Genomic DNA, 27,994 nt, shown 5'->3' with positions numbered 1-27,994 from the left:
AAACGGAACATGTTTCTTTTAAAGTGGTGAGTTTTACATATGTGCCTGTGTAGTCAGCAGCAGTTCCAGATTAAGACACTAGGTGGCAGAGTTTTATTCTTCATGGTTAGTTTAACAAGGAATTCTATGACATCAGAGCAATGATTTGAACTATTATGAACAATTACAGAATATCACAACATAGCACAACAAATAAAATTTATTTTGAATGTATTTGTTTAAATCACAACTTTTGGCTAATAAAAACACATTTGCTATAGAACAACAAAGCTTGAGTTTTTATTATTTAGCTGCTATTAAAGATGAAAAGGCATGTCTTCTTTATGCTACACCTTTTGTAATAGAATCGATCAAAACATCTGCTGTGAAAACATCAAAACATATGAAACATCTGTCCCGCAGTGGTCATAAAGCGTGTCAGATATAAAACTCTTGTTCATCTTCCACTGTACCCTCTTGAATACAACAGTTTACTGTTGTAATGCCATTGCTGTTGTCTCGTCCTCTGTCTTGCACTGCCTCTTTTTGTAACACGTTTATATTCTTTGGCTGTGGCTTGTGTACTACACAGGATGTAGACTTCGAAGAGACGCATTGCATTCTAGGTAGCATATGAGTCTGTCTTGGAAAGGAGGAGACATTATTGGTCAGTTCAATAAATTCAGAGCCTCCATCTGATGGAGGAGCAGATTTGGGCCGAGGGGGCGTGGCCTTAAACTGGGATCTAGATTGAGGGCGGGAATAACCTGACACCACCGACAGGTCCACAGAGCTGCCACTAATGGTTTGTCCCGTGTCCACATCTGTCTCTTCGGCTCCCACTAGCGTGTCAACATTGACACGGAAGATTGGAGAACTCATGGAGGAGAAGCAGCGGGGAGGTAAGCTCGTAGGGGAGGTGCTGGTGGAGCGGGAGTCATCAGTAGGCAGGGAAAATAAGGACTGAGTGCGGTGACCTGTCCATCCAGCACGTAACAGCTCCACATCCCTCTGGAGCCGCTCCATGCAGATCTCCTGATCGCATAGGGATGTCTTGGAGTTGTAAGCAACCAGCGTAGGAAGGGTCTGGGTCCGTGAACGCGAGGAGTTACGGTGGTAACGCCGGTTCCGATATGAGGCGGGACCGCGTCCGTAGGGTGGAGGTGGAGGGGCCGGCTCACGTGGAGGTGGAGGATCGAATGATGGATCCTCAGGAGGAATATGAGAGAACTTTGCAATGGTGTGTTTTCGGATGAAAGGTGAACCCTGGACCTGACAAAACAATGAAGTTAATAAATGGACTGAAATTGTTTGCAGTTATTAGACAGATTTCAGAAAGGCAGTCCGTATTTAGTATTTATGTAGACACAACTACATGAACATTTCATTTTCTATCATGGTGGGACTTTTTCTGAGCACATAACACTTTTCTATCCTAAAATTAACGCAAAAAAAAGTTTTACCCATAAAAGCATAAATTGGGTCTTACCCGGCACATCATCCACTATATTGAAAGGAGGATATCCTTTCAATGTTTTTTTGCGGTTAGACCACCACAGTATTCTTTAATATACTTATTATCAACAATAAAAATAGTAATATATTATTAGCCACTCTAAAAAGTGCTGGGTTGTAAAAAAGTTTATAGTACATTATTGCAAAATTATTCATCGTTAAGTAATGTTAATTATAAAAATCATCAAATCTTTGTATAATTTTCCTTTTGTAACAATGCTTTGACTATTTTGGTGCTTGAATTACTGTATTTTTCTGTTTGTTGTTTTTTAACCATTTTTACACTATAGGACCACACGTATGGTTGATTTGTCAATAATCTGTTAAATGGTAAATACAATTTTGTAAATGGTAGTGAAGAATTAGGACAGTTTTATATGAACAGAGCAGTTTATATAGACGGTTTCAAAGTAACAACATAAACGTTACTGCGCATATACGTGCGTTTGTGGAGTGCCCTTAACTTCCGGTACATATTCGCAAATAATAGAGCGCTAGATTATTTCTGATAACAAGCAAAGAAACTGAGAAGAACTGTTACTTGGCTAAACTTGCCTCTCCAATATTTTGTATGTAGACTATGATACCAAGCTCAACCGCTAGATGTCCCATACGGTTTCTTTAAATGCGACAAAACTACAGGAACCATTCAACAAATTGTTTATTTACTAAAATCAACATACAACGAAACCCAACAAATCGTTTATTTAATACATTATACAATAAAATAATACTATAAATGTATATTAACATAAATTAAATTAAATATTTTTTAAATATTTTTAGACACTAGCCAGACCGATAAACAAACACAGACTGGAAGTTAACTGCAGTCCAGGTGCGCGCATCCAATGAAACGTTCTAGATGAACACCCAAATAAGATAATGATCGGTGAGACATTCATACATTTAAAAGTTAAGACCATTTTACTTGTTTAGACTGTTAGCTTGAATCCACAGATTGTAGGTTTCAGTCAAATATACACACACTTTACATTTGACTAAACCTACACATTCATAATATCCACATAAACTAAAGCATCTATCTACTGTTGCAGGAACGCATAATATGGATGCAAGACATCATGATCGGACAACTATATCACTATATCATCTTAAATTCTTAAAAACAAAATTTTGAGCATGCATGGATCTGGTAAAAACATTGTGTTCACAGATTAACAGTGACAGACACATTAGCAGCACGGTGGTTACAAATGTGGGATGAAATAAGATAATGTAACTCTCTTCAGGACAAAACACAGCTCAAAAACTCATCAGTACACCCATCTACTGAACTCTTTTCACATAACACAGACCTGCGGTTGTATAAAAACGTGAGAAACACTGTAAAGTCTCAGTGGAGGATGGTTGTGTTGTGAGCTGTCAGACTAAATTTGACATTTGACAATAATAGCTTGGGAATATCAGCCGTGTTCCTCCAACTGCCAAACAAAACATAATGTGGGAATGAAGCTTCGATAAGGTAACTGTATACCTGTGTGTGAGAGAGAGAACTAGAGAGGAAATTTTCTTTTTAAGCAGGCATCATTGAGTGTGTGTGTGAGTCCGCGAGACAAAGTTCCACTGTTTCCTCCTTTACACCTCACTGCACATTCCCTCAATCCTTCTAAATCTCCCTCCATCATTTTCCACTGCAGCTTTTTGGCTTTTTCATCCATTCGTCTTTGTGCTTTTTCCTCACAGTTTTACACATTTCCCACGTTCTACCCATTCATGCTTTTCACATGTTTCCCACACAATTCGATTAATTTTTTATGGACTGTATCTTTCCTTTCGGAAAAATAATATTTTCCTTTTCACCCTCACAAATCCCTGTCTCTGGTTATTCTCTATGGTTTTGTTTGGCAGATTACGATCAACAGAGGTCTGATGTAAATTCTGAGAAGACTTAGTAGAACTGAGTGTTTGTCTGCAGACTTAGTTAGTTGTGCTCGGTTTCACAGATAAGTCTTAAAACTAGTCCAAGATTAAAATTCATATTTGACCTGTCTTAACTGAAAATAACTTGCCCTTACATATCTTAAAATATGTCAGTGCTATTGTTTTGTCTCAAGATGCAAACCAGTAATGTTTTTTTTCAAAAGCATTTTTATAAAAGTGCCTTAAATATCCTAATTAAACTAAGCTTAAACTAAGCCTTGTCTGTGAAACCAGGCCAATGTGTTTAATGTGTGAAAATCCTCACTGTGCCATTTGGCACCAGCAGGGGTTGCTAAGTAATGAGGCTGTAGTTGTGACAGGGAGCCAAACCCTGCTTTGATCTCAGCTAATCCAGGTCAGACAGAAAGGACCTGTATGTGTTTGTGTGTTAGTTATTTTGTCTTTCTTCAGGTTTGCTTGAGTATCTTTACAGTGAGTGCAGGATCACGTCTTAGAATTCCAGTTTTTGCAACCTGCATGCATATTTATAAAAAACATTTATGACTAAATAAGAATTTAGAATTAAGAAATAATCTGTGGATGTTTATTTGCATATTATGTTTTGTCTCATTAGGCAAGCGTTTTAACATAAACAATTAAGATACCACTCCAAAATCATTTTCAGTTTTTCTGAATTTACTAATTATAGGTACGTGTTTGAGTAAAATTATAATTTTTGTTTCATTCTTTTAAGTAGTGACAACATTACTCCCAAACTCGCTAATTGCACAAGATGGCGCTGGTGAGCTTTGGGACGCCAGGGTCGGCAGACTAATTTCCAGTTGTACAACACGTTATGGTAAAAAAGAAAAAGTAAGATATGACAGATCCTCTTTACATTGTGTTGTGTCCTCTCAGTAGTTGTTATGGAAAATGCCTCTAGGGGGAGCTATGGAAAAGGACTTGGAGAGAGACAGGAGGAGAAGAAGTGTGTGCTGTGGTGGCTGAGAATGTAAAAAGTAAAGAAACGTGTTCGCTACTTGGTGTGGTCTTTTCTTGCTAATACACAACACATTGCTGAGCACTTCATTAAGCCAAAACAACTTGAATAGTGTTATATGACCGGAAATTAGTCTGCCGACCCTGGCATCGCAAAAACTCAGCGGCGCCATCTTGTGCAACTAGCCCATTCTAAATAAAAACATTGTTTTCTATTTTCAGAAAATGGAAACGGGACACACTGGTCAAAATAACAAAAAAGATGCAATGTTTGCAGATCTTGAATACTGCAAAGAAAACAAGTTAATGTCCACGTTTTACATGTATTTTATGATTGTTTCAAAAATCAATATATGATGTAAAAGCCTGATTCTTTTCACAACTTTCATGCATCTTTCGCATTATTGTTTGTCATTTCTGAGGTTTGTTTCTGTTAAAATTCAACAGACACTGGACTGGAATTGACACAATACATGCAGAAATGATGATTGAAGACAAAACTGGAGTGGTTTCTTAATTCTTTCCATGTCTGTATATTGTTTAAAAGGCTATATTGACAGCAAAATCTCAGTTATCAAAACAAGTCGGAAGTATGAAAGTAAGACCTTTACTCTCTTACCTGTAGCAATATTTTGTTCCCGTCATAATCGTTTGTTTGCCAGCGGACGTCACTGATGGGTGTGCAGGGGCGTGGTAACAGTGGCACGAGTTCCCCGATGTCCCTCACTCGAATCTCCATCACAGCATTTTCAGTAGGGGCAGGGATCTGGCCACGAGGCATCCGCTTAAATGACAGCTGGATTTCTATTTCAGGGTTGGAATAGACCACACAGAAGCAGAAATCGTCTTTTTTCTGGGCCAGCCTTCGCCGCAGGAGCAGCCTATACAGACGTACCTGTTCGGTATAGGTCTCGTAACGACAGTAGACAGTGAAGCGCACAATCTCTTTGCCGTAATGCACCTGGCGAAGCGCCCATAGTGGCGTGCCTGGTGCCAGTGTAACAAAGTCCTGATTGGCTGGTGAAAGGGGTAACAGCCCTCGTCCGTTCACCCGCTCTGTGTGGTGGTATCTCCACGGTGGGCATCTCAATTGACTGTGGAGGCGTTCAAGACTCTCCTCACCTCCATACTCCTCTTGAAGAAAAAGGATTACAGCAAGTGCTGGCTGACACAGTGTTTCGCTGGAGCGCTGCAGGTGGACATTGGGCTTTCGAGATAGACCGGATGCACGTTCGGACACCCTAAAGAGGGTTAGATCAGGGTGGAACCAAGACAGGACCTGATCAGCGGCTTTCTGGAGCGTTTTGGCCTGACCTGGGTCAGTGATGATATGGATGGAAACAAGGAAAGGGTCTTGTAGGTCCCCCATGGACATATCACCTGGAGAAATACATAAAGCAAAGAAAATGATCCATTCACGTATCTAGCTGTATTATTCTAAATCATGTATTATTCTGTGTTCTTTTTCCATAAAAAGATGCAGCACTGCATGACATTTGCAAGTTCTGTTGGCTTGTAGGTTCATGGGTTCCAGGTTCATGGGACGTGTCTCAATCCTTTCCCTCTCACTTTCTCCAACTTCCGTCTCTACTGCGCTAAAAGGCTAAAAAGCCTAAACGTGAAATGATGAAAAAAGAAAGTACTTCAGAAAATAAAAAGATGAGTGCTCTTTCAAGACTGAATGAAATCTTTTCATCCAGGGCTGTATACTGAACACAACAGCCTCATTAATTGCATTAGTGGACGGTTAGTGACCCTGGAGAAATGCTTTGGCTCCCTGGAGGACTTCTGAATAAAGTTTGCCTTTCTACTGAACTTTTGACCAGACAGAGTTGTGAGAACACACGCACGCACGCACACACATTAAAAGCCTTGTTAATACACTGATGATGGATTATGTGATTTTATAATGAAAGAAAGAAATCAAACCACAATCTTCTTGAGCAAAAATGTAAAGTTTCCCAGGAACAAGTTTGTGGCTGCAAGATGTTAAAGGGACAAATGACCATTTACTGACCTTCATGTTATTCCCAACCTGTATGACTTACTTTCTTTTGCAGAACACAAAAGAAGGTATTTTGAAAAACCAACCCCATTGACTTCAATTGTATGAACACAAAACCACCATTTCTCAAAATATCTTCTTTTGTGTACCACTGAGGAATGAGTTATATACAGGTTTTCAACCGCATGAGGGGGAATAAATGATGACAACTTTTTTTATTTTGGGTTGAAATATCCCTTTACACGAGGACACAATGTATACATAACATGAAATGAAACCACTCCTTCAACCCCATTATTGATATACCATTTTAACTGGCTGAGGAGTTACTATGTAAAAGTCTGCATGCCAAACACGAGCAGAAATCTTCGACAAAAGGTGAGTGAACCTGCATTAATAAAAAGTAAACATTTTGCAGTATAAAGCAGAAAGTGGCCAGCATATGGACAGCTGCCACTTTCTTTTTACTCTGCTGTTCCCCCCAGACACATGACTCAGGGGACACGTCCCACTTTGTTTGTTTTTTAAGGTTGGGGTACCAGAGGCCAAGGGAACGCTATGCTCTTACACACTTACACTCAATAACACACTCACGTAAGTAAACACGCATCTCTAGTTGCACTGCACTCTTGCAGGTGCAACTGACGCACATCTGAGTGCTATAAAGGTTTCTGTTCATCTATCAAGGTAGCATGTCCACTGGGCAAAGCATCAAAAAACATAATTAAAAGCACATAACATTCTCTCAAAGACCATTTTCAGTTTTTCTGAATTTACTAATTATAGGTTTGTGTTTAGGTAAAATTATATTTTTTGTTTCATTCTGTGTACTTCTAATAATAAAATTATTGAAAATGAAATGAAAACCTGAGAAACAGGTGAAAATAACAGAAAATATGCAATGTATTTTTTCTGATCTCAAATACTGCAAAGAAAACAAGTTAATTTTCACTTTAAAGCAGCACAATATTTCTACATCTATGTGGGAAAAGTTCAAAAATTATTTTTAGATTTTTATCAGTTTGCATGTGTCTTGTTATTCCGTCAGTCTTTCACATTGCTGTTGGATGACTTTGTCACTCCCGAGGTTTGATTTTGTTGACATTCGACTGGAAAGGCCACAATACATATAGAAATGAAAAGTTTGGGAGGATGAGCAGGTAATCCACCCGGCTGGTTCGCCCAGCATCTACCCAATCAGCTCAAGAGAAAACCACTACAAATAGACAAAGCTGTCTTACCTGCATTCTCTCTACAGTCTTCAAGCATTGGTCCACCCAATCGCCGCTACATCTGAGAACGAAGTCAACTCCTCTGTGCAAAGCCGTTAACAAAGCGAGACAAAACCTTAAAGGGTAAGTTCATCCCAAAATCAAATTTGTGTGATTTATTGTGATTTAGATTTCCAGGCCTCCTCATAGACATAATGGTTATAGTTGTTGTCAAGGTCCAGAAAAGTACTAAAGACATCGTTAAATTGGTCCATCTGCTCATGGCGGCTCAATTGATTTTTTTTCTAGCGCCAAGAATACTTGGTGCGAAAAACAGATCAAAATAACGACTTTAATCAATATATTCTCCTCTGGCTTGTCAGTCTATGGTGCGCATTCACGAGAGCACTTCGACGCATGCACATTCGGTGGGGGCAGACGCCCGCATTCTGATTGACAACCCGGAAGTGCAAATCTGTGTTTACAAGCAGACACGCTGTATATAAGCTGATCTTCGCAAACTGTCTGATGATTTCGATATTAAGGAAGACCTGTACTTTTTGCCCGACCGTACAAACCGAATGCGCAATGGTTGAAGTGCTCTCGTGAACGCGCACCATAGACTGACAAGACAGAGGAGAATATATCGATTAAAGTCATTATTTTGTTTTGTTTTTCTCACATAAAGTATTGTCGTCACTTCAAAAAAATTCAATTGAGCCACCATGAGCGGATGGACCAATTTTACGATGTTTTCTGGACCTTGACAACAACTATAACCATGACGTCTATGAGGAGGCCTGGAAATCTCTCGGATGTCACCTAAATATCTTTATTTATGCTCTGAAGATGCTGGGAGGTCTCAAACATGTTTAATGTCACGTGGGTGCATAAAAAATAACACAAATTTGATTTTGGGATGAACTTACCCTTTAATGTCCCTTACCCACGCGCCAACCTAACTCCGTTACTCCAGCCCACGCGAGGAAGGGCCTCCGGTCGTCAGCCCGCTGTGGCAGGCCCTTGGCAAGCCCGGGGCACAACCCCCAGGACTCAACCGCTGCTATCCCCTGTCCACCTCTCTGCTCTGCCGGCTGCCATCGGCCCAAGCCGTCCCGGCAGCATGAGTATGACTCCGCCAGCAGCTCAGGCCCATCCTCAGCCCTTCTCTTCTGCTGCTTTAAATTCCTTCCCTCGTCCACGGCCCAGCTCCATGGCCCAGACGCCCTTCTCTCCCCCCACTATTTTTCTTTTCCCCCACCTTCGCTGAAGGGTCGACCCAAGCTTGAGGCTGCCTCCGCAAGCCACTCCGGCCCAGTATGTTGCAAACTATTATGATGCCTTTCTGTCATGCCTTTAAGGACGCAATGCTGTTTAGAATGACAATAGCAAGAGTTTTCCTACTATTGGCACAACTGCAAGAGTGATTGATGTTATGCAGTTAAAAAAACACAAGTTATTATTAGATTGCCATAAAAATTTCTGTTCGTGCTACTTCACCAATTCCAACAGTTCCAAACAGAACGGTTGCGTTTCTCTGAACAACAAACGGCAGTGTTTCATTTTTAAATGAATCATTGTTTTGAACGATTCTGTTGAATCAAGTCAACAAATCTGTTTTGAATGAATCGTCGAATGTTCCACTGCTGCAACCTACTGGACGTTTTGGTTTTACGTAAGCCGATCATTGCTGTATAGATGAACTGTTGCACATTTAATCAATACCCACGGGAACAGTGTCAAAGAAATACTTTAGAATTCGCTTAAAAAATTTGTAAAATATTTTGGTAAATCTTGGTTTATTTTGTAGATGTAAATGATGAATCACCACTACATTGCTTGCATCGTGATACTACTTGGTACTGTGATACTCCAGCTGGTATTGAATCGTAAGACGTGTTTATGATATCGTGACAACCCTAGTCTGCTCATCTATTCTCTCTAAAATTAACCAGTTATGTCCCGCATCCAGCAAACACCAACATTGACTCCTCGGCCTCAGATTTCTATAAACGAAATTCCCCTTTCTCTCCTAGCAGTCAAGTCTGCAACAGTTTTAATCCAGACAGATGCACAAGGCAGCGCCGCTGTTAACACGCATCGTAACTTCATGGCGTCGCTCTCGCCAGCACTTAACTCCCCATCCAAAGCCTCTAAATAAGGTTCAAATTACTTGTCGACTCCATGACTACGTGAATATTTCTTTTGTCTTCTGAATTGTCTCGTCACCCTGACACTAACTTTTCTGATTTTTAATGTACCGCCTCAGACACAGTTTTAAACCTGACATCACATTCCAACTTCAGGCAAAAACGCCTAATAATCAATCACTCAGCCCGCACAACTTCCCGTTTCAAAACATTATAGCCTTATCTCACTCCAATAATTTTCTCTACATTATCACGACATCAACTAAAACAGGCTATGGAGTCCGAGTGTGCTGATGGTTTAAGGTGGAACAGAAAAAATAGGTCCAGTGGAGCCAGTAGACTCTTTCAGGTGATAATGTCAGCAACTATTTTTTACAAAACAGTATTGGTATTCTTTTTTAAATACAACAATATTTGAGTTGCAATAAAATTATATCTAGTGCAGTGCCACCTTAAATGCTTTAGACGACAGTGAAATAATAAAAAACGTATTCTGAAATCTCAAGAGAATTTGCAAGATTTCCTGTGTTCACAGTCAGGACTCTGCTTGAAAATCTGTTCATGAGTGGGGTGCTTTCTTCGTCACATCACGGCACACCACACATTATAGGAGTAAGACGAATAAATCTAGGATTTTTTTTCCTCATGTTTGTGGTCTCTTACAGTTTGAAACTCTTTTGGTGAGGCCCCGGCATAAGCCACCACCTTGACCTAAACACGGGTTACGGTGCTTGGCTGGCCAAGTCAACATCACTTCTGCTCACATGGTGATGCCCATTTATCCAGATCATCGGCCTTTATTCAGCATACGCTGTGGAAAGGGGTATTTTACCAAGGCCGCAGGTTCTCATCTACGTTCCCCCCAGCTATTGGATATACCGCAGTGAGTAACTAACATCCTCAGCACCGTTCGAGTCATATCCTCAGGTCGTCTCAGCCTTCCCGTGGGGGCCAGAATGGTCCACCACCAGCATCACAATGGCAATGAAGCAACCGTGCATTAGATTAATAAAAGCCGTTCACATTTCCCTGTATTAATGCCCTTTCTAAAACGCCTTATTTGGATCTCATCCGATCAGTTCTCCATAATCGCGAACATTTCACTTAACACCACCAATCCAACCATAGCCTAATATCTCTGGCCTAACTGTCACAGCAGTGCCCGCTCGCACAGGAGCCAAATCTTTCCATTGAGCAGCACTACCCACCCCCGCAGAAGCCTATGTCTTCCAGCCTGTGCTTCCAGTTGCCACTGCCGTGGCCGTCTCCGCTTGTCCAGAAGCCTGCATCGGCGTAGCGACCGCCCCCACAGGGGGCCCGTGCTTCCAGTTGCCTCTGTCGCTGTTGTCTCCGCTCGTCCAGAAGCCCACATCACAACAGCAACCTTCGTCTCCGGACTTTGCATCCATATTTTCCACTGCCACAGCAGCAGTCGCTCCCACAGGAGCCCGCATCTCTATTTTCCACTGCCACCACAGGGGCCCGTGCTTCCAGTTCCCTCTGCCGCAGCTGTCTCCGCTCGTCCAGATGCCCGTATCGCAGCAGCAACCTTCGTCTCAGGACCTCGCATCCCTACTCTCAGGACCTCTCGCAGGAGCTCCGTTTTCCTCCACTGCAGCAGTGACTCGACTCCGAGCACTTTAACTTCCTCGCTCCCACAGGAGGAAAAAATTTCTTTCCAGACGAAAATTATCTTTCCAAAAATTATCTTTCCAGAAAATTATCTTTCCATCAGCAGTGCCCGTCTCCGCAGGAATCAAATTATTTTTTCAGATGCTACCTCCGCAGCAGACTTCACTCGTCCAGAAGCCCAACTCGTTCCAGTTGCTTCTGCAGCAGCTGACCTTGCTCGTCCAGAAACCTGTATCACCGCAGCGACCACCCCAGCAGGGGCCCGTGCTTCCAACTCCTCTCTGCCACAGCAGACACCTCTCCTCAAGAAGCCGGTATCGCCGCAGCAACCGCCCCCGCAGGGGCCCGTGCTTCCATCTGCTCTCTGCTGCAGCAGACACCTCTCCTCCAGAAGCCAGTATCGCCGCAGTGACTGCCCCCGCAGGGGAGAGAGCTCCGAGCCCGGCAGTTTCTTCCGAACTCGGAGCCCTCCAAACCTTCATTTTTATCTGCATAGGCGAACTCGTGAAATTATGTGTAATTAACAAAGTTTAGGGGGAGCACAAGCAGATAATCCACCCGGCTGGTTCGCTATCAGCAATCTCAGCATCTACCCTATCAGCTCAAGAGAGAACCACTACAAATAGACAAAGCTGTCTTAACTGCATTCTCTATACAGTCTTCAAGCCACCCCGGCTCCTCACCACAAGCCTGTTTTCTCTCGCAGGACAAGGGGGGAGTGCTCTGGGTTCAGGCTAATACCTTTTAACCTGCATTATTATCTGCATAGGCAGACCTGTGAAATACTGAGTAAACTAACATTTGCAATGGTCTCAGCGGCTGTATATTGCTTTCATTTTTTGGCAAATGTTTTGTCAAATTCTCCCCTCTACTGACCAGAATGGAGGTAAATGGCAATGAATGATGATATTGGCTGTTTAAAAAGTAAGAGGTGAACAGAGTGACATGCTCAGCCCAAATTTACGATTTCAATAGGAAATGTGCAAACACATGACATAGAACTTCTCATTGTGTGTTTATATTGGGCTTTCTTTCCTGTTTGGCAGTCACAGCTCTGCTAAATTGTATCTGGCTGCGATTTGAGAAGCCTTGAACGCTTTTACCCATCTCTAATCTCAGTTGAATCTGTAGTGGAATGTAATCTGCTGGATTGATGTATTTTAGCAACAGCATTAAATAAGAATCAGTTCTAACAGTTTCTAACTATCCCTAATATATAACCCTCAATCTGGTGTCATCTGTAAAGTGGTGTTGAACGTATATACTACAGGCAAAACTAGAAGATGCTCTTCTGCATCTAAAGATATTTAAACTATTTATTGTCACCAATAATTTAATTACTCCAAATTAAGATTGCAGGTTTTATTCTGGTTTTGTTTAGAACTCCTTTTTTAATTTTCCCTAGTGAACTCTATAGAGAGGAAAATGCTCACGGACACTAGGGAAATCTGATAAAATGAGATTGAATAAGAGTAAAGGCTCACAATAGATCTGCAGAAGTGGAGAAATTATGACATGATTTATAATAGAGCAGTAATTTGTTATTCATGGCAGAATTTTAAGCAAAAAGTCCTGTCATATTGTTAAAAATGAGACAATGCAGAAACAAGAACAGGAAATGTGAACAGGAAATAATTTCCCCTTCTCTTGCAGAGAAGAATGAGACAATGGAATATTCTGTGTTATTCTGTGCATAAATCTGTAAGAAACCCTCTGCTTTTCACTCGTGTTTGGGCAAGATGACAGTTTGCAGAGGAAAATATGAGACATTGATAAACTAAAAGGTTCTGGAGGGAGATCGTGTAGACGCTCATGTGGTTGAATGTGTTCGAACAGCCACAAGAGACTGCGTGTAACGGTGGGAAAATTTCAAATCACGGTTATAGTTAACAAAATGATCACGAATATCAATATTATCACGATTTTATTAACATGTTCTGGAGATCTAAAAAAAAGTACTGATCTAAACCAAATTTAATATTGAGTTTACCTTTAAATGCACTTTTGTTTGATTTACATCAAATAAATTACATTAATATTAGTCATGGCATGTTAGGGGCATGAGGTAAAAGTTCTAGTTAAACACAACCTTGAGTGAGTAAATCAGATTTTCATATAAACATTATTCAGCAAATCATCTGTCTGCGCATGTGTTGTGAGAAAAGGGTGTACTTTAGGACCAAGGAGAAAGCGGCATGACATCTGCGCTCATAGCAGCGATAGCAGAAGAAACGAGCTGAACGGAGTTTCAAACTCGTCATATCGCATTATTTAATGGAAAATGAATAGAAAAGATGGGTCTATATGAAGATATATGAAATAAAATTGTGTCAGTAGGCCTATATCTAAATTTCCACAAAATGTGCACATTTTTGGATTAAAGTCCTAATTAGTGAAGCACTGTCACCACAAACTCACGGGAGCAGACGTGAATAAATAAGTAACAAGTTATGTCTTGCATTATTTTGTTCCGAATGTCAATACTCCTGCATCTACGTTATACTCTTGATGACTTAGTTTGATGCTGGACAGGGTTTTTCAAGCCTTAACACTGGTATGGTTTAACGGTAATTCAAATATGACGCAGTAATACTAACCGTTTGACGTAATTATCAAAGTAAACCATTAAACCAGTAATCATTACATCCCTACTCTCCACATACAGACATAATGCTTAAACATTCTGAAACACGCGTTAGCCAGACAAGATATAAACTTTGCCGGCTAAACACCTAAAAGTTTGGTTTAAAGACGAAAAACGTATCAAGCACAATGTTTTTTGAACTTCGCGAACGCAGCACATTGATGGACATTCTCTGTCACTCGCTCTAGCTGATTGACGTGTGCGCATGCTCTTTCTCCCGCTCTCGCTGGTTGCAGTGGCGGAGCTAGAGTTTGGCCAGGGGGTGGCCAAGGCTACTTCATAGGGTCCACAGACCATGACAGAAAATGTGTGTGTAACCTGACCTGGCATCGAATTATATATAAATAAATCCTAGGATTTCTGATTAGAGGTGTAATGACTCGAGGCGGACAACAGTACTCATTAGACAACGTAATTCTTTAATTAAAGAACCTCAACCAACACACTAACACAGCACGTAACCCATGCTAACCGTCTCTCTTCCGCTTCTCCGCACCGTAGCATGGGAACTCCTCTTCTTAAAGGAGACGTACAACATTACATCCCTCCCTTTGTTTAGAACTAAACAAAAGTAACCATTAACCCTAGGTAAAAACATCAAAAGAGAGTTAAACATAATATGTCTTTTCTTGAAATACAGTCCTTAAATTATTTATAACTAAACAAAAGTAACAATTAACCCTAGGTAATAATATCAATGGAGAGGTAAACATAAAATGTATTTTCTTGAAATACAGTCCTTAAATTATCACTGAGCAAATAAAATAAACCAAATATAGTGAGCATATCCCTTAAATGTAATAGGACTTTCAACACATCATTACTTATTTAACCCCGTGATTGGTTTTTTCTAGGGTTTAGCCTTTGTTTCATTCTATGTATTCCCTCAGTTTTGTGGGTTTCCTTCTGTTCTCTCTCACGGGATATCGTCTATCCACTTGTGTAAGATGTTCTGGAATATTTGAGGACCTCGTTTGCTCCTGAGGTCTTCCTCCAGGAATCAATCCATCTGTCTCATTATCTGGGAGGCCAGAAAGCGGAATTAGTGTGCATTGTTTCAGGGGTTTCAGATGAGAAATGTGTCTGGTGACAATGTGTTGCCCTCTTTGAATTGTGATCATTGTGTCTTTGGTTTTTATGACTCTGTAGGGTTTCGGACTGAATGGTGTCTTGAGTTTTCCTGTTTTCCTTTCGCGAAGAAGTACAGAATCACTGACATGGAGCTCAGAAGATGAGGCGTTTTTTGTTTTGTCAGAATATTGTTTCATTTTTTTCTTTTTTGCGCTGTCTGTTTGCAGAAGTGCATCGTTAATCACTGGATTGTGTAAAGCTGGTAGTTTGATGTTGATGGGTCTGCCAAACAGCAGTTCAGCCGGGGATGTCCCAGTGGTTTGATGGGGAGTTGCTCTTTAGTTCCTTAGAAATTTGTGGAGCTCTTGTTTCCATGATTTTCCTTCAGCAGCAGCGGTTGATGTTGCTTTTTTGAGGGTCTTCATGAATCTCTCGACCTCACCATTGGCTTGAGGCCAGTAGGGGGTGATTTTGCGATGGTGAATGCCAAGGTGTGTTGTAAAGTTCAAAAGTTCATGACTGGTGAATGGAGGGCCATTGTCAGATTTCATAATTTTAGGAATACCTGCTGTGGAGAATATTTTGTCCAATAGCGGAATAACTGTGTGTGCTGATGTCGACGGTGTTATCTCTACAAAGGGGAATCTGGAGTATTCATCCAAAACAACTAGGATGTAATCACCAGAGGGGAATGGACCACAAAAGTCAACAGAGACATTCTGCCATGGACCTTCAGGTAACACTGACATTTGTAGCTGTAGATGTTTGTTGTTAGCAGTTGATGCTTGACAGGGGATGCAGGCTGATATTAAATGTTCTGCCCGCTTGTCTATTCCTGGGAACCAAACTTTTTCTCTCAGTAGCTGCTTTGTTTTTACCAGCCCCTGATGGCCTTCATGTGCGAGTTCAAGTGCTTTGTGCTGCAGGGCCCTTGGCATGACGATGCGATGTCCTTTCAGGAGTATACAGTATTTCTGTCATCCAGAACGGTAAGCTCCTCCCTAACGTTGTAGAATGATTTTAGGTCTGACTGATCACGTTCTGAAGTGAAAGTATTATTAAGTGTGTGCCACTGGCCAGTGTGGATGATGTTGATGATATATTGAATAAGACCATCCTTTTCTGTTGCAGCCTTTACTTCCTCCAGTGTCATGGCTTTAGGGACTGCATGAGTGGCAATAAACTTGACATGTATTTCCGTGTCAACATCATCTGTGATGGTGGACTTGTGAAGTTTCTGTGGGTGGCGAGACATATAGTCAGCCGGATTTGTCTTCCCTGCTTTGTAGATTACCTTGTAGTTGTACGGCTGGAGCCTGAGAGCCCATCTCTCTATTCGTGCTGGTGGTTTTGATTTGGGGTTGTTGAAGATTAGCTCTAATGGCTTGTGATCTGTGATCATGTTGAATTCAGCACCGTACAGGTATATGTGAAAACGTTCGCAGCTCCAGACGATAGCCAGAGCCTCTCTTTCCGTCTGAGATTACCTCTGTTCGACCAGGGTCAAGGCCCTGCTTGCATAAGCAACAACAAAAGTTTGATTAGTGTTTTTGTCTCTCTGTGCCAAGATGGTGCCTAGGCCGACAGGACTGGCGTCAACAATGACATTAGTTTCTCTTTCAGGGTGGAAATAGCTCATCACAGGGGCATTTACCAGTCTGTTTTTGAGGGTCATCAGTGCATCTGTTTGCTCTTTACCCCAAAGCCATTCCGAATTCTTCTTTGTGAGTTCTCTCAGTGGTTGTGTGATTGAAGAGTTTTCAGGAATGAACCGTGCACTGTAATTAGCCATGCCTAGCAGGCTTCTTATCTCACTCTGGTTTTGTGGTGGTGTCATATAGGTGATAGCCTCGATTTTCTTTCTATCAGGTGCGATTCCATGACTGGAGAATACATATCCAAAGAACTCCATGGATTTTTTGTGAAATTCACATTTATCCTTGTTGATCGTCAGGTTGTTTTCATGCAGTCGTTGAAAGACTGCTTCAAGAGATCTGTTGTGGGCATCTGCTGTGGTGCCATACACCAGAATGTCATCACTGAAATTTCGGACCCCGGGGATTCCTTGCAGGATCTGTTGAATGGTATTTTGAAATACTTCCTCTGCCGATGAGATACCGAAGATGAGCCTTGTGTATCTTCTCAATCCAACATGAGTTGAAAATGTTGTGATGTACCTGGACTCAGGTGCTAGCTCAAGCTGGTGATAGCCAGAGTTGAGGTCCAATTTGGAGAACATGACTGCGCCATTGAGATCATGGATAATGTCTTCTACGGTAGGTGAAATGTGTCTCTCCCTTTGTACAGCTTGGTTGGGTAAGCGCATGTCAACACAAATTCGTATCTTCTCTGGATTTTTTTGCTTAGGCATTGCTACAATGGGTGAGACCCATGGTGTTGGACCGTCCACTTTTTCTATGATGCCTTGATCCTCAAGGAGCTGTAGTTCTTTCTCCACTTTTTTTCGTATGTGGAAGGGAATGCGACGATGTGGCTGGACGACAGGTTTGACTTTTTCATCAATGTGTAGCTTGACTTGAGTGTTTTTCAGTTTGCCAATGCCCTTTGTAATGTTTGGGTATTTTAGCATGAGCTGATCAGCTACAGAACGTGTAGGCTTTACTATGTCTGCAGAGTAGACAATGTGAACGAGTCCAAGCTCTGAAGCTGTTTTGTGACTGAGCAGAGAGCCATGATCGCCCTGCACCACATAAAATGTTGCTTCAGTGGTTCTTCCATGGGCTGAAACATCAGTGGTTAGTTTTCCCAGCACTGGAAGAGGGTGTTGCTTGCCATAAGGTAATATTTTCTTGAATGTTGGTTGTAATTTTGTTAATGTTTTTATTTTATCATGGGTGCTTTTGTCAAGGAGGTTGACTGTGGCTCCAGTGTCGATTAGTATTTCCAGGGGTTGTTGAGATATCCAGACTTGTGTCATTGGTTGGTTGATGTTTGCAGGAGTTTGCATAACGTATACGTATTCATCATCTGAGCTTGAGGTCACAGCTGACTCCAGGGTTGCTGGTGTGTTTTTTTCGTGTATCTTTATTGCTCTCACCTTTTGTTTTATATTGTGTCTTTGTTGTGATTTTGAGTATTTTCTGTGGTCTTGCTCCATGAGTGGTTTGCTGAAACAACAACGAGCGAAATGATTTAGTTTTCCACATGATTTACATGACATTCCTCTAGCCGGACATGTTGATTGTCCACCAGGATGCGGAAAAGATCCACCACAATTTCTGCATGTAGACTGTTGTTGTCTTTGAGTTGTCTTCTGTTGTTGGTTTGAGCGTGTCATCTTGTCTTTGAAGCTTGTTTTTGGTATCGCCGCGACGCGTTCAATGTCGCCACCGTGCGTGTCCTTTTCAATTCCATCCGCCTGCAGTTCCGATATTTCACATGCTCTGGCTATATCCAACAGTTGTTTCAATGTCAGACTGCTGTCTCTCAGTGCTCTTCTCCGTAGTTGTGATGATGAACATGTGAGTATAATTTGAGATTTTATTTCTCTCTCTGCATTTTCAAATTCACATGTTGTTGCAAGCTGTCTTAACCTGTTGTGGAAGGCATCGATGGTCTCTCCTGGTTTTTGTTTGGCTTGTCTGAAAACATAAACTTTGTATTCCACATTGTGACTTGGGTTGAAGTATTCGGTCAGAACTTGTACTGCTTTATCATAGTCATCACTGGCACCATTTTCTGGGATAGTTTCAAAAATGTCCTGCACCTGTTCGCCTGCATAGTATAGTAACATCGCTCTTCGTCTTGTTTTGTTGGTTACACCAGCTGCTGTCACAAATGTTTCAAATCTTAGTAACCATTTTTTTCATTTCAATGCAAGAGAGCCTTGGTCTGTGTCGATATCAAATCTCGGAAAATATGGCAGCTCGGTTGCTGTGGCCATGTTTTATAAACTGACAGTAATACGTTGTTGAATAGCGTTTAGCCTGTTTAGTTGTGCACAGTCACTGGCAGATTGTATGTATAGTCTGCAGTTGCGAGGAATCCACTTTTTTTTTTTTGATTGATACTTAATCGTTTTTGGTTAGTTTCACTCACTTTTCTGTGTCTTTGCGCAACGATATGGGGCTTATTTTTCTCCGGGTGCAGGTGTCAATCCTAGAGAGTTCTGTTGATGTCATCAGATGCTGTCCGTTTTAGTTCGTCGTCATGTTGCGTATATAGTTGTATTCCACGCTATATTACCAGTTAATCACTCGTCGCCATTGTAATGACTCGAGGCGGACAACAGTACTCATTAGACAACGTAATTCTTTAATTAAAGAACCTCAACCAACACACTAACACAGCACGTAACCCATGCTAACCATCTCGCTTCCGCTTCTCCGCACCGTAGCACTCCTCTTCTTAAAGGAGACGTACAACATTACAAGAGGTACAAGTGATAATTTACTTCCCAGAGTTTGTCACAAATGTGACAAATGTATACAAACAATTGCACAATGAGATTGAAGTAATTCTAAAAGTAATTAGATTAAATAAATTGTAAAATCTAAATAATGAAAATGTTGAAAAAATAGTTTAACCCTGATAACTTGTTTAATTTAAACAGAAACAAAGCAGCACCAGAGACTGATGTGGATCAGAGCAGAATATATCTGATAAAACATATACTCATTTACAAGATTAAAACAAAATCACTGATGCTGATTATTGCCCTTGATGTTGTAATCTTGATTATTACTTTCAGATATTAGATGACATGAAAACATTTTACATGCTACAAAACAAGCTGAGAAGCGTTAATGAATATTTTTTGCTGTTTTATTGCTGTTTTGATTCTGTAAGAAACCTAAAAATCAGTTATCCAAACGGAAATATACAGAAAACAAATAAAGAACATCCAACATCACTTAAACACTCAATGGCTTCAGGTTATATAGTAAAGAGTCTGACTACTCTAATGAATCTGTTTCTTACATCGTATCTGTACGCGGTTGTTAATGATAAACTTTTTGAGCGTGGTGCATTTCAGCACAGCTCTTCTTCACCGGTGAATCATTTAAACGCCTCTGATTGGTCAGAATATTCATACCATGAACTTGAATGGCTGTAATGCTCAAAGCTGTAGCAGAGCAAAAACGCTGTCATCCACATTTCGTTCATTTTCACCTCATCTTATTCAGATAGCGACTGTCGTAGCTAGTTTTTTTATTATGCAGGGACTGCTTTTCCTCTTTTATCTTGAATTTGGAGAGCAGTTTTATTCACCTTGTTGTCATTTTTTTCCAAAGCCTCTGTTTCCGACCCTGATGTAAACAATGTGTGTTGGGAACCGATACTATCTGTTAATGGAGCCTGACGTTAACTTACACAATGAAAAGTTGTTTAGGAATCCTAAAGCCTTTTTCCTTTTTATATATTTCTAAAGTTTGAATGACATACACCTGCTTAGAATGTTAAAAGAAATAGGGGACCTCTCCCAACACTGTTTACAGTATATTTATCTAAGGTTAGAAAATGCTGGGAAAACGTTACATTTACGCAACATTTAAAAGTGTAACGTTAGAAAGTAGGTAGATAACACAACAATGGTATGTGTAACACAGTTCAAAGTAGGGAAGGAAGGAGACGGGAACCGGCGAACGATAAATAAACTTTTTAATACAATAAACAATCAACAAAACCAAAGTAAAAGGCCGGCAGCCACCTCACGGTCGACTGCCGGCTACACAAACATAACTAAAACACATAATGTCCAGGCCTGGTCCTCTCTCGTCGTGCCTTCCTGTCGCTCCTCCTCTTATGCTTCCGGAGCTCCTCCGTGAGAGATGCGAGACCGGTGTAACGCACAGCTGACACGCATTATCACTCACGGCACCGGCCTCGCTTCGTTCTCTCATGGCTCTCGTCCCGCCTTCCTCGTCTCATACCCCCATCGCCCCTCACAGGCCGGGGGGTACCCACAAGACTGTGCTCTACTCCCCCCGGGGGGCCAGTCTTGGCAGCCCCAGCGCCTGGGGGTATGGACAGACGAGACGAGAGAAAAGGAGACGGAAGCACACGGAGCGACAGCGACGAGAGAGGGGATAGAGGAAAACAGAAAAAAAAATCTGGTCCGGTTCCCCGACACACAGCCAGCCGAGACGCTCTTCCTCGCGGTGCCATGCGGTGGTACTGGACGCTCGGTGGACGGCTCGATCCTCCTCCGCCCCCTGGCGGCCGGCGATGGCTCCTCCGGCTGAGGGCAGCCGGCAGCAAGTCTCCCGTCTCGTGCTCCTCCCCTTCACGGCGGACGGCAGCAGGCTCCGGACCACGGCCAACGGCGAGGACTTCTCCGCTCCCTCCCGGATGGCCGCCACCCGACCTCGGCCCAGGAGCACAGCAGCGAGCTCTCCCTCCCAGCTGATGCATACTTGCTCCAGCACCACCGCCTTGGGCAGCCTCTAGCGGACTTCCCTCGTCCGCGCTGCCTGATCTCCTCAGCACCGCGATCCCCCTCAGCAGCGAGGGCTCTCTGACAGCATGTCTCTCCTTCCTCACGGGTTTCGGCACCAATGTAACACTGTTCGTATAAAAGGAAGGAAGGAGGCGGGAACCGGCGAACGATAAATAAACTTTTTAATACAATAAACAGTCAACAAAACCAAAGTAAAAGGCCAGCAGCCACCCCACGGTCGACTGCCGGCTACACAAACATAACTAAAACACATAATGTCCTTTCGTGCACTGCCATCTAACGTCAAAATAAAATCTTTGTTCAACGAGAGGTGAAATCAGATGTCAATCAACATAGGAGTGAATCAAATTTTGGGGTGGCCCCCACCTTGGACCCCCCTCTGACTACGGCACTGGCTGGTTGACGCGTGGGCGTGCTTTTCCGGGACAATTTTCCAATAAGGCACTAAGAAAAGTGGTTACGTAACGGAATTTCATGTCCGAAAAAAACGAGGGAGTGTATCGAGCACAGAAATACTACATCATACGTCCAACTCGTTTTTTGACAAGTTGACCATGTCAACCATGAGAAGTCAGCACGTTTAACAGTGTGAAGAAGTCAGAATGCATGAAACACTGTTGAACCACCCCTTTAAGAATTCTTGGGAATTCAGGCAAACCGAAATTTAAAATCTTGTATATGCCAGCTGCTTTTCTTCACTAAATGCACAAAGATCCAACAGGCTTACAAATGACACAGACATCCACAGTCCAGTAGAGACAGGGGTAAAAAACAAAGTGTATCATTTAACACTGGGATATGTGATCTTTTATTCTTGTGTGCTTAGGAATGGTTTCATAGTCTTTACTAACCCAAAGATTCAATACAAATCACACACATAAAAGTTTGATGAATGAACCACATTAGAACATTCACCACCCAAAGCCATATAAACATCAATCTTGATAGACTGATTTCACTCTGCTGCCATGTTGAAATCGAAAACGAGGCAGAGGTGGGAAGAAAACCGGAAGGACAGATAGACTGCAATGGTTTGGACTACCATCGAGTGTCTGTGACATAAATAAACAAATGATGCATTTAAAAACAACGTTAGATTGGCTGTGTGTGCGCAAATGAAACCCGTTTATGGCAGTTTAAACAGTCATGTGACGGTACGGCTTAAGTGGTCAAGTAAAACGGCTCGCATGCATCCTATGCTTATATTGTCACATTTAAGATCATAAATTGTTTTAATAACTCCAGGTTGGTTGTCCAAACCATTGCAGTCTATCTGTCTTTCCAGTTTTCTTCCCACCTCTGCGTCGCTTTCGAATTCAACATGGCAGCGGCGTGAAATCGGTCTTCTGTTGAAACAGTTAAAACAAGGTTGAAACATTTCTCGCCCACTTTTCTCCCTTTTCAATGGACAATTCTGTTTTCTTCATTTTCTGCCTCTAAGTCCATATCGAACCACTTTTCTCCTTTCTTCAGTAAATTATACACAGTCTATTAGGTGGTGTCCTTGATGGGCTCTCCGGTATGTGTGTATGTGAATAGGTGAGTGTTTCTGTATGCGTTGTGTGTACGAGTGAGAAAGTGTTTCCTGTGCTGTCACTGGGAGGACTGTTTCCTGCTGCTCAGATTAATGGGCTAATATTGGACATTAATCCCTCCATAGGGAAACAGACTGGGCCTACGAGGAAAGGTCAAACACACTCGATCACACCAGCAGATACTCACACACGAACAAGCGGAGGTGTCGGAGCTCACGAAGCACTTCAATCAGTGATTTTAAGAACAACCTAATCTCAAAATCATGGAAACAAATGAGCAATTTATGTAAGCGGGACAAACATCTTCCACTTAGAATCTATTAGAAAGAACATTTGATTTGTTGTTTAAAGCCAGGGCTAGCTCTAAATTTATGAGGCCCAAGATGACATTTTTTTAGGTTGGGGCCCTCATCCCCTGGGCCTAGTAAGTAGACTATAATATATACAGAACCTTAGCTGGCCCTCTTCGTCTGAGGGACAACGTTCCTGTTTGACGATGTTCATGTTTAATGGTACATTCAGTCGTCTTTCCATCAATGAATCACGTTTCAATGTTTTATAAATAAAATGGTACTCTGAGGGTCAGCATGTTGAGATCACATGACCAAGTGAATACTACTTTATCTCCGTAACACTCCTGTTATGGCACAATTTTGCTCGTGGACAAAATGAAGGTTATTTACATGACTGTGATGTACTTAAACAGAACAGTGCATTTTTTAAATATTTTACATACAGATGACGTTGTCAAAACAATCCCTGCGCAAAAATGTATCAAATTTTTGTACTATAGTGTACTGTGCATGCCAAGCCAGTAGTTGTCACTTTAAAAAGAATATGTAATATGCATGTGGCATGACGTCACTGTTTTTACAAATTTGTGTTTTTGTAGTTTTCACTGTTAAAATTAAGGTAACGTTTTCAAACCTGTTTTCAAAAGTTTTAATTTTCAAGACCCCAAAACATCACTACAATAGCATTATCAATAACAAAATAAAGCAAAAGCACGCACATCGACTTGAAATGGATGCTCAACCAAAATAAATAATATCAGAAACGTATATGAAAAGTCAGCACACCAAAGCTTTAATAGACTTTCACAAAATGTGTAACGTTTAGAACACACAGACCTTCATCAAATTTTGTTAAGTCTATAAAAAACTATATTTTTGGAGCTTTGGAGTGCTGACTTTTCATACATTTGTCTGATACAATAGCGTTATTAAAGGAGTCATATGACACGGCTAAAACGAATATTATCGTTTGTTTTAGATGTAACGCAATGTGTATACACGATTTAAGGTTCAAAAACGCTGTATTTTCCACATACCGTGCTCGTTTGTATCTCCTCTTTGCCCCGCCTCTCTGAAACGTGCAGATTTTTAACAAAGCTCATCGCTCTGAAAAGTGAGGTGTGCTATGATTGGCCAGTTAACCAGTGCGTAGTGATTGGTCGAATACTGCAAGCGTGTGATGGAAATGTAACGCCTCTTACCATATTTGGAACATCAGGTTCCAAAGCAATTGTACTGACAGTACTGACTTGCGTGTACGGGCGGTGTTAGTCAACTCATACCACGAACTGACGTAGATTTGTGGGGGTGTGGTTACACGAGGCGTTTCAGGCAGGTCTGGGGGAGCATTCGCTTTTAGATAGAATGCATCTTTTGTTCCGACACCTTTCATTTTTGCAATTTTACGTGTCTAATACATGCATGGGCAACTTATAACACACCAAAGACACAGAAAAACACGTGTTCGTGCCATATGACCCTTTTAACTGAACATTTTTGTCTCATGCCAGGTCTTAGTATACAGAAAATACTGTACACACTGTAAACAAAACATAACAAAAGAAATGTTTGTATCATATAAGTGTATCACTCAGATATACAGATTTTGTCTCCCCAGATTCTATGGCATTTGTATGTGTTTGTGTGTGTTAATCCATTGTATAAACTGTATAAAAGAGAATATACAAACAAATGACATGTACTCACTGCTTGCTGATGACATAAGACTGTAGTCAGACCTGAGAAAACAGTGAATGACAGAGAAGGAGAGAGAGAAACGGTGAGACTGTTAGAGTGATTTAGTGCTTCAGGATCCCAAGGTTTCAAAGGAAAGTCCTACATCTGGATAAACAATCCTAGGTGTCATGGTATATAGTGGGTGTTTGTGTGTAAGTGCCTCTCTCAGTTACACACATATACACATGCAGGTTATGATCAAAGATTGTGTCTATAACTGCTTTTGTTGGAGTCATTCTAGTCTTTTTGGCTCAAAGGATGCCAAACAAAAGAATAGGACAAATCCAAAATAACCATAACTATCTTTTTCATCTTATGTACAGTACACGTGTCTTACGCGAAAATGGCCTGGTAAATTTTTCCATCGCACTGTACATGTTTTTTTTTCTTTTATCGCTCTCTTCCCCTTTATTCCTTTCATTTTTGTATCTCTCTTTTCTGTTGTAATGGCAACATAGTATCACAACACACCATAGTCATTTAAAAGGCTTTAATGTAACCGTTATACTACAGTCATACTGGAAATATGGCACATACTATCGTCTACACTCGGAATAATGAGTGCACACTTTGCATAGTATATGATTATACATTCTTTATAATCCTACCCAGCAATACAAGTATGATGCCAATTATGTTATTATAATGAATAAAATATGTTTCACATTTGCTAATGCTGCACAGATGGGTGCTGCAGAGCCAAATGATCTCATTTTAGTGGTAGAAGTGCTGAATTTTCTGCATGTTGATTCTTCTTTGGTCCGGTATGTGGTTTCAACCTCAGTATGACAATAAGACTATGCAGAGAACACTGCTCTAATCGGCTTGTCCAGTTTTAACACCTCTCACTGTTCACAGTCACCATACACTTACTACAGTATATCTCAGTAACTCATAATGTTAGTCAGTAATGTGAATGGCCCCAAGTGCCCGTATGAACTCCCAACAATGTCTGGAAATTCTCCTGGTGAGATGGCACATGGAGTCCTGGGGATCTCCTCCCAGACCCGTATCAGAGCATAAGTGAGCTCCAGGATAATCTATGGTGCTACTTGATGGCTTCGGATACATGAGATCCCAAACTGAACTGGATTTAGGTCTGGGGAAAGCGAGGGCCAGTCAATAGCATCAATGGCTTCATCATCCAGAAACTGCCTACTCAGAAACTCTGGTCACATGAGGCCGGGCGTTATCATGCACCAGGAGGGCTCTGCACTGCACCAGTATAAGATTTGACAATAGATCTGAGGATTCCATCGCGATACTTCATAGCACATGGAGGTCTGTGAGACCCTCTAAGCATGGTTCTCCCCAGACCACCCTTGCTGTTGCCTCTCCAGTGTACCTGTTGTCACTTTCATTTGCACCAAAACAAGTAAAAATGGATCACAATCACTTATGCTTCCTAACCGAGTTGATTGATATTCCTGAAGGTTAACAGACTTGGTGTTATGCAAGGATGATCAAGTGTGCAGTGTATTATGTTAGATTTAGTCCGTCAAATTTTCTAAAGTAACAGGGTCAAACAGACAAAAACGCACATGGGTCACATGGATTACTAAAAGGCTGTCACTATAACTTGCTGTGATCACTTTGCTCATTAAGAGTAATGGATCTAATACTGTGTAACCTAGTGGTTACATTTATAGGCTTCTTACCTAAAGGTTGTAGGTTCAAAGCCCACAAGTGTTGAGCTGTGACCAAAAAGCTTAAACCCCAGGTTGCTCCTGTAATAAGCGTGCTGTACAGTAAGTGGCTTTGGATAAAAGCATCAGCTAATTGACAAACCAGATTGAAACTCGAAGGATCCCTCTGGAGAAGGAATCTCTTGAGGTGCTCTAAGGCAATTTTCTTCCAAATCCTAATTCCTGTGTCAGATGGGACGCGTGGCTTTGTGAATTAAATAGCAGAGACAAATGCACATGTTCTGCAGAAAGGGGGATAGATGTGCCATGTCTATTTACTGTCTACTGTCCTGCTAAACACAAACACACCTACATTGAACTATGACATCGGCCACTATGATTGTGACATACCTAAAAACAACCCAGGATGCATCTTTTCTTATTTTCCACAGCTGAAAGCACATAATGATTGTAGATGTCACATGATTGTAAAATAATTGTATAGGGAAAACACGTCAACTTGATGATTCGCTTGCCTACTTATGTCACTCTTGTGGTCTGAGACCCATGCACTAATGGCCAAGTGTTTAAATAAGACACTCGTTGGCTTTTCCAGCTACAAACACAATTAATGCACTTTAAGTAGTAAGTCTAATGCGCCAAACGTCTTGATAATGCCAAGCAACAGATGGTTAAACGAGAAACGGGCTAAAAGGCAGAAAACTCCACAATTTCAATATTCACGTTTTTAAAATGATCGTTATGTCATCGACAAGATCAAATCTTGACGTAAATTCTTACAAGCGCGTTGTGTCTTATTGGTGTCTAACATAGTCTATTTAACGTAGAGCTCAACGCTACAGTGTTCATTTATTCGTTCATTCACTTGCTCATTTCATTTTCTTAGCAAACGGTGCTGTTATCGCTTACCCTCCGGTCTCCGCTCCGGAATCAGCGCACTCGTCTTCCACTGAATTGTCCATCTCTGGTCAAGGTGACGGCAACTTCACATACTTTACGTTGTTCCTCTGCACTCTTCGCCCTCGTGCGCTTCCACAAATGAATGTAAGTGAGCTTTTTAAAGCCGAGAAAGGATAAGCGTTATGTACAGCTAGCTAGTGACTGGACACCCAAGAGTCTGTCTGTGTGATCTGGTTCGTCAAAGCGTGTGCGTCACCACAGTCCATTCTGTTCAATAGCGGTGCGTTTACCGCTCCCAGGTGGCTCAGCGCTGTTAAAGCGCGGACTGCGTGTGCGCACATGAGACGAACATCGAACTCAGATCTGTGGGTT

At 41.5% G+C, this 27,994-nt stretch overlaps 1 protein-coding gene across 3 annotated transcripts; it reads right to left on the bottom strand.

Moving 5' to 3' along the window:
* Positions 1-86: 86 nt before the first annotated feature.
* Positions 87-27,860, bottom strand: LOC130556213 (protein FAM124A). Of its 3 annotated transcripts, none has more exons than XM_057337006.1 (4): positions 27,632-27,860; positions 25,047-25,078; positions 4,997-5,757; positions 87-1,251 (listed from the first exon to the last, which is right to left on the bottom strand). In XM_057337006.1, exons 1-4 carry the CDS (start codon positions 27,682-27,684, stop codon positions 418-420), a joined length of 1,680 nt encoding a protein of 559 aa, XP_057192989.1. In that variant the 5' UTR covers positions 27,685-27,860; the 3' UTR covers positions 87-417. The 3 variants fall into 3 exon arrangements, with proteins under 3 accessions (XP_057192989.1, XP_057192990.1, XP_057192991.1); XM_057337007.1 differs by having other exon boundaries at positions 87-1,245; XM_057337008.1 differs by lacking the exon at positions 25,047-25,078.
* Positions 27,861-27,994: the final 134 nt, after the last annotated feature.

This window comes from Triplophysa rosa, linkage group LG6 (genome assembly GCF_024868665.1).
Source record: "Triplophysa rosa linkage group LG6, Trosa_1v2, whole genome shotgun sequence".
In the NCBI taxonomy this organism is placed as follows: Eukaryota; Metazoa; Chordata; class Actinopteri; order Cypriniformes; family Nemacheilidae; genus Triplophysa; species Triplophysa rosa.
This window is presented reverse-complemented; position numbering and strand designations above follow the sequence as displayed.

Bases quoted from the DNA above. Each gene is read 5' to 3' on its own strand.
- LOC130556213 (XM_057337006.1), bottom strand. From the start codon at position 27,684: ATGGACAATTCAGTGGAAGACGAGTGCGCTGATTCCGGAGCGGAGACC. The intron at 25,079-27,631 runs GTAAGCGATAAC...CTGTTTTCTCAG, and splicing joins TCCGGAGCGGAGACCGGAGG to GTCTGACTACAGTCTTATGT. The intron at 1,252-4,996 runs GTAAGAGAGTAA...TTGTTTTGTCAG, and splicing joins GGAACAAAATATTGCTACAG to GTCCAGGGTTCACCTTTCAT.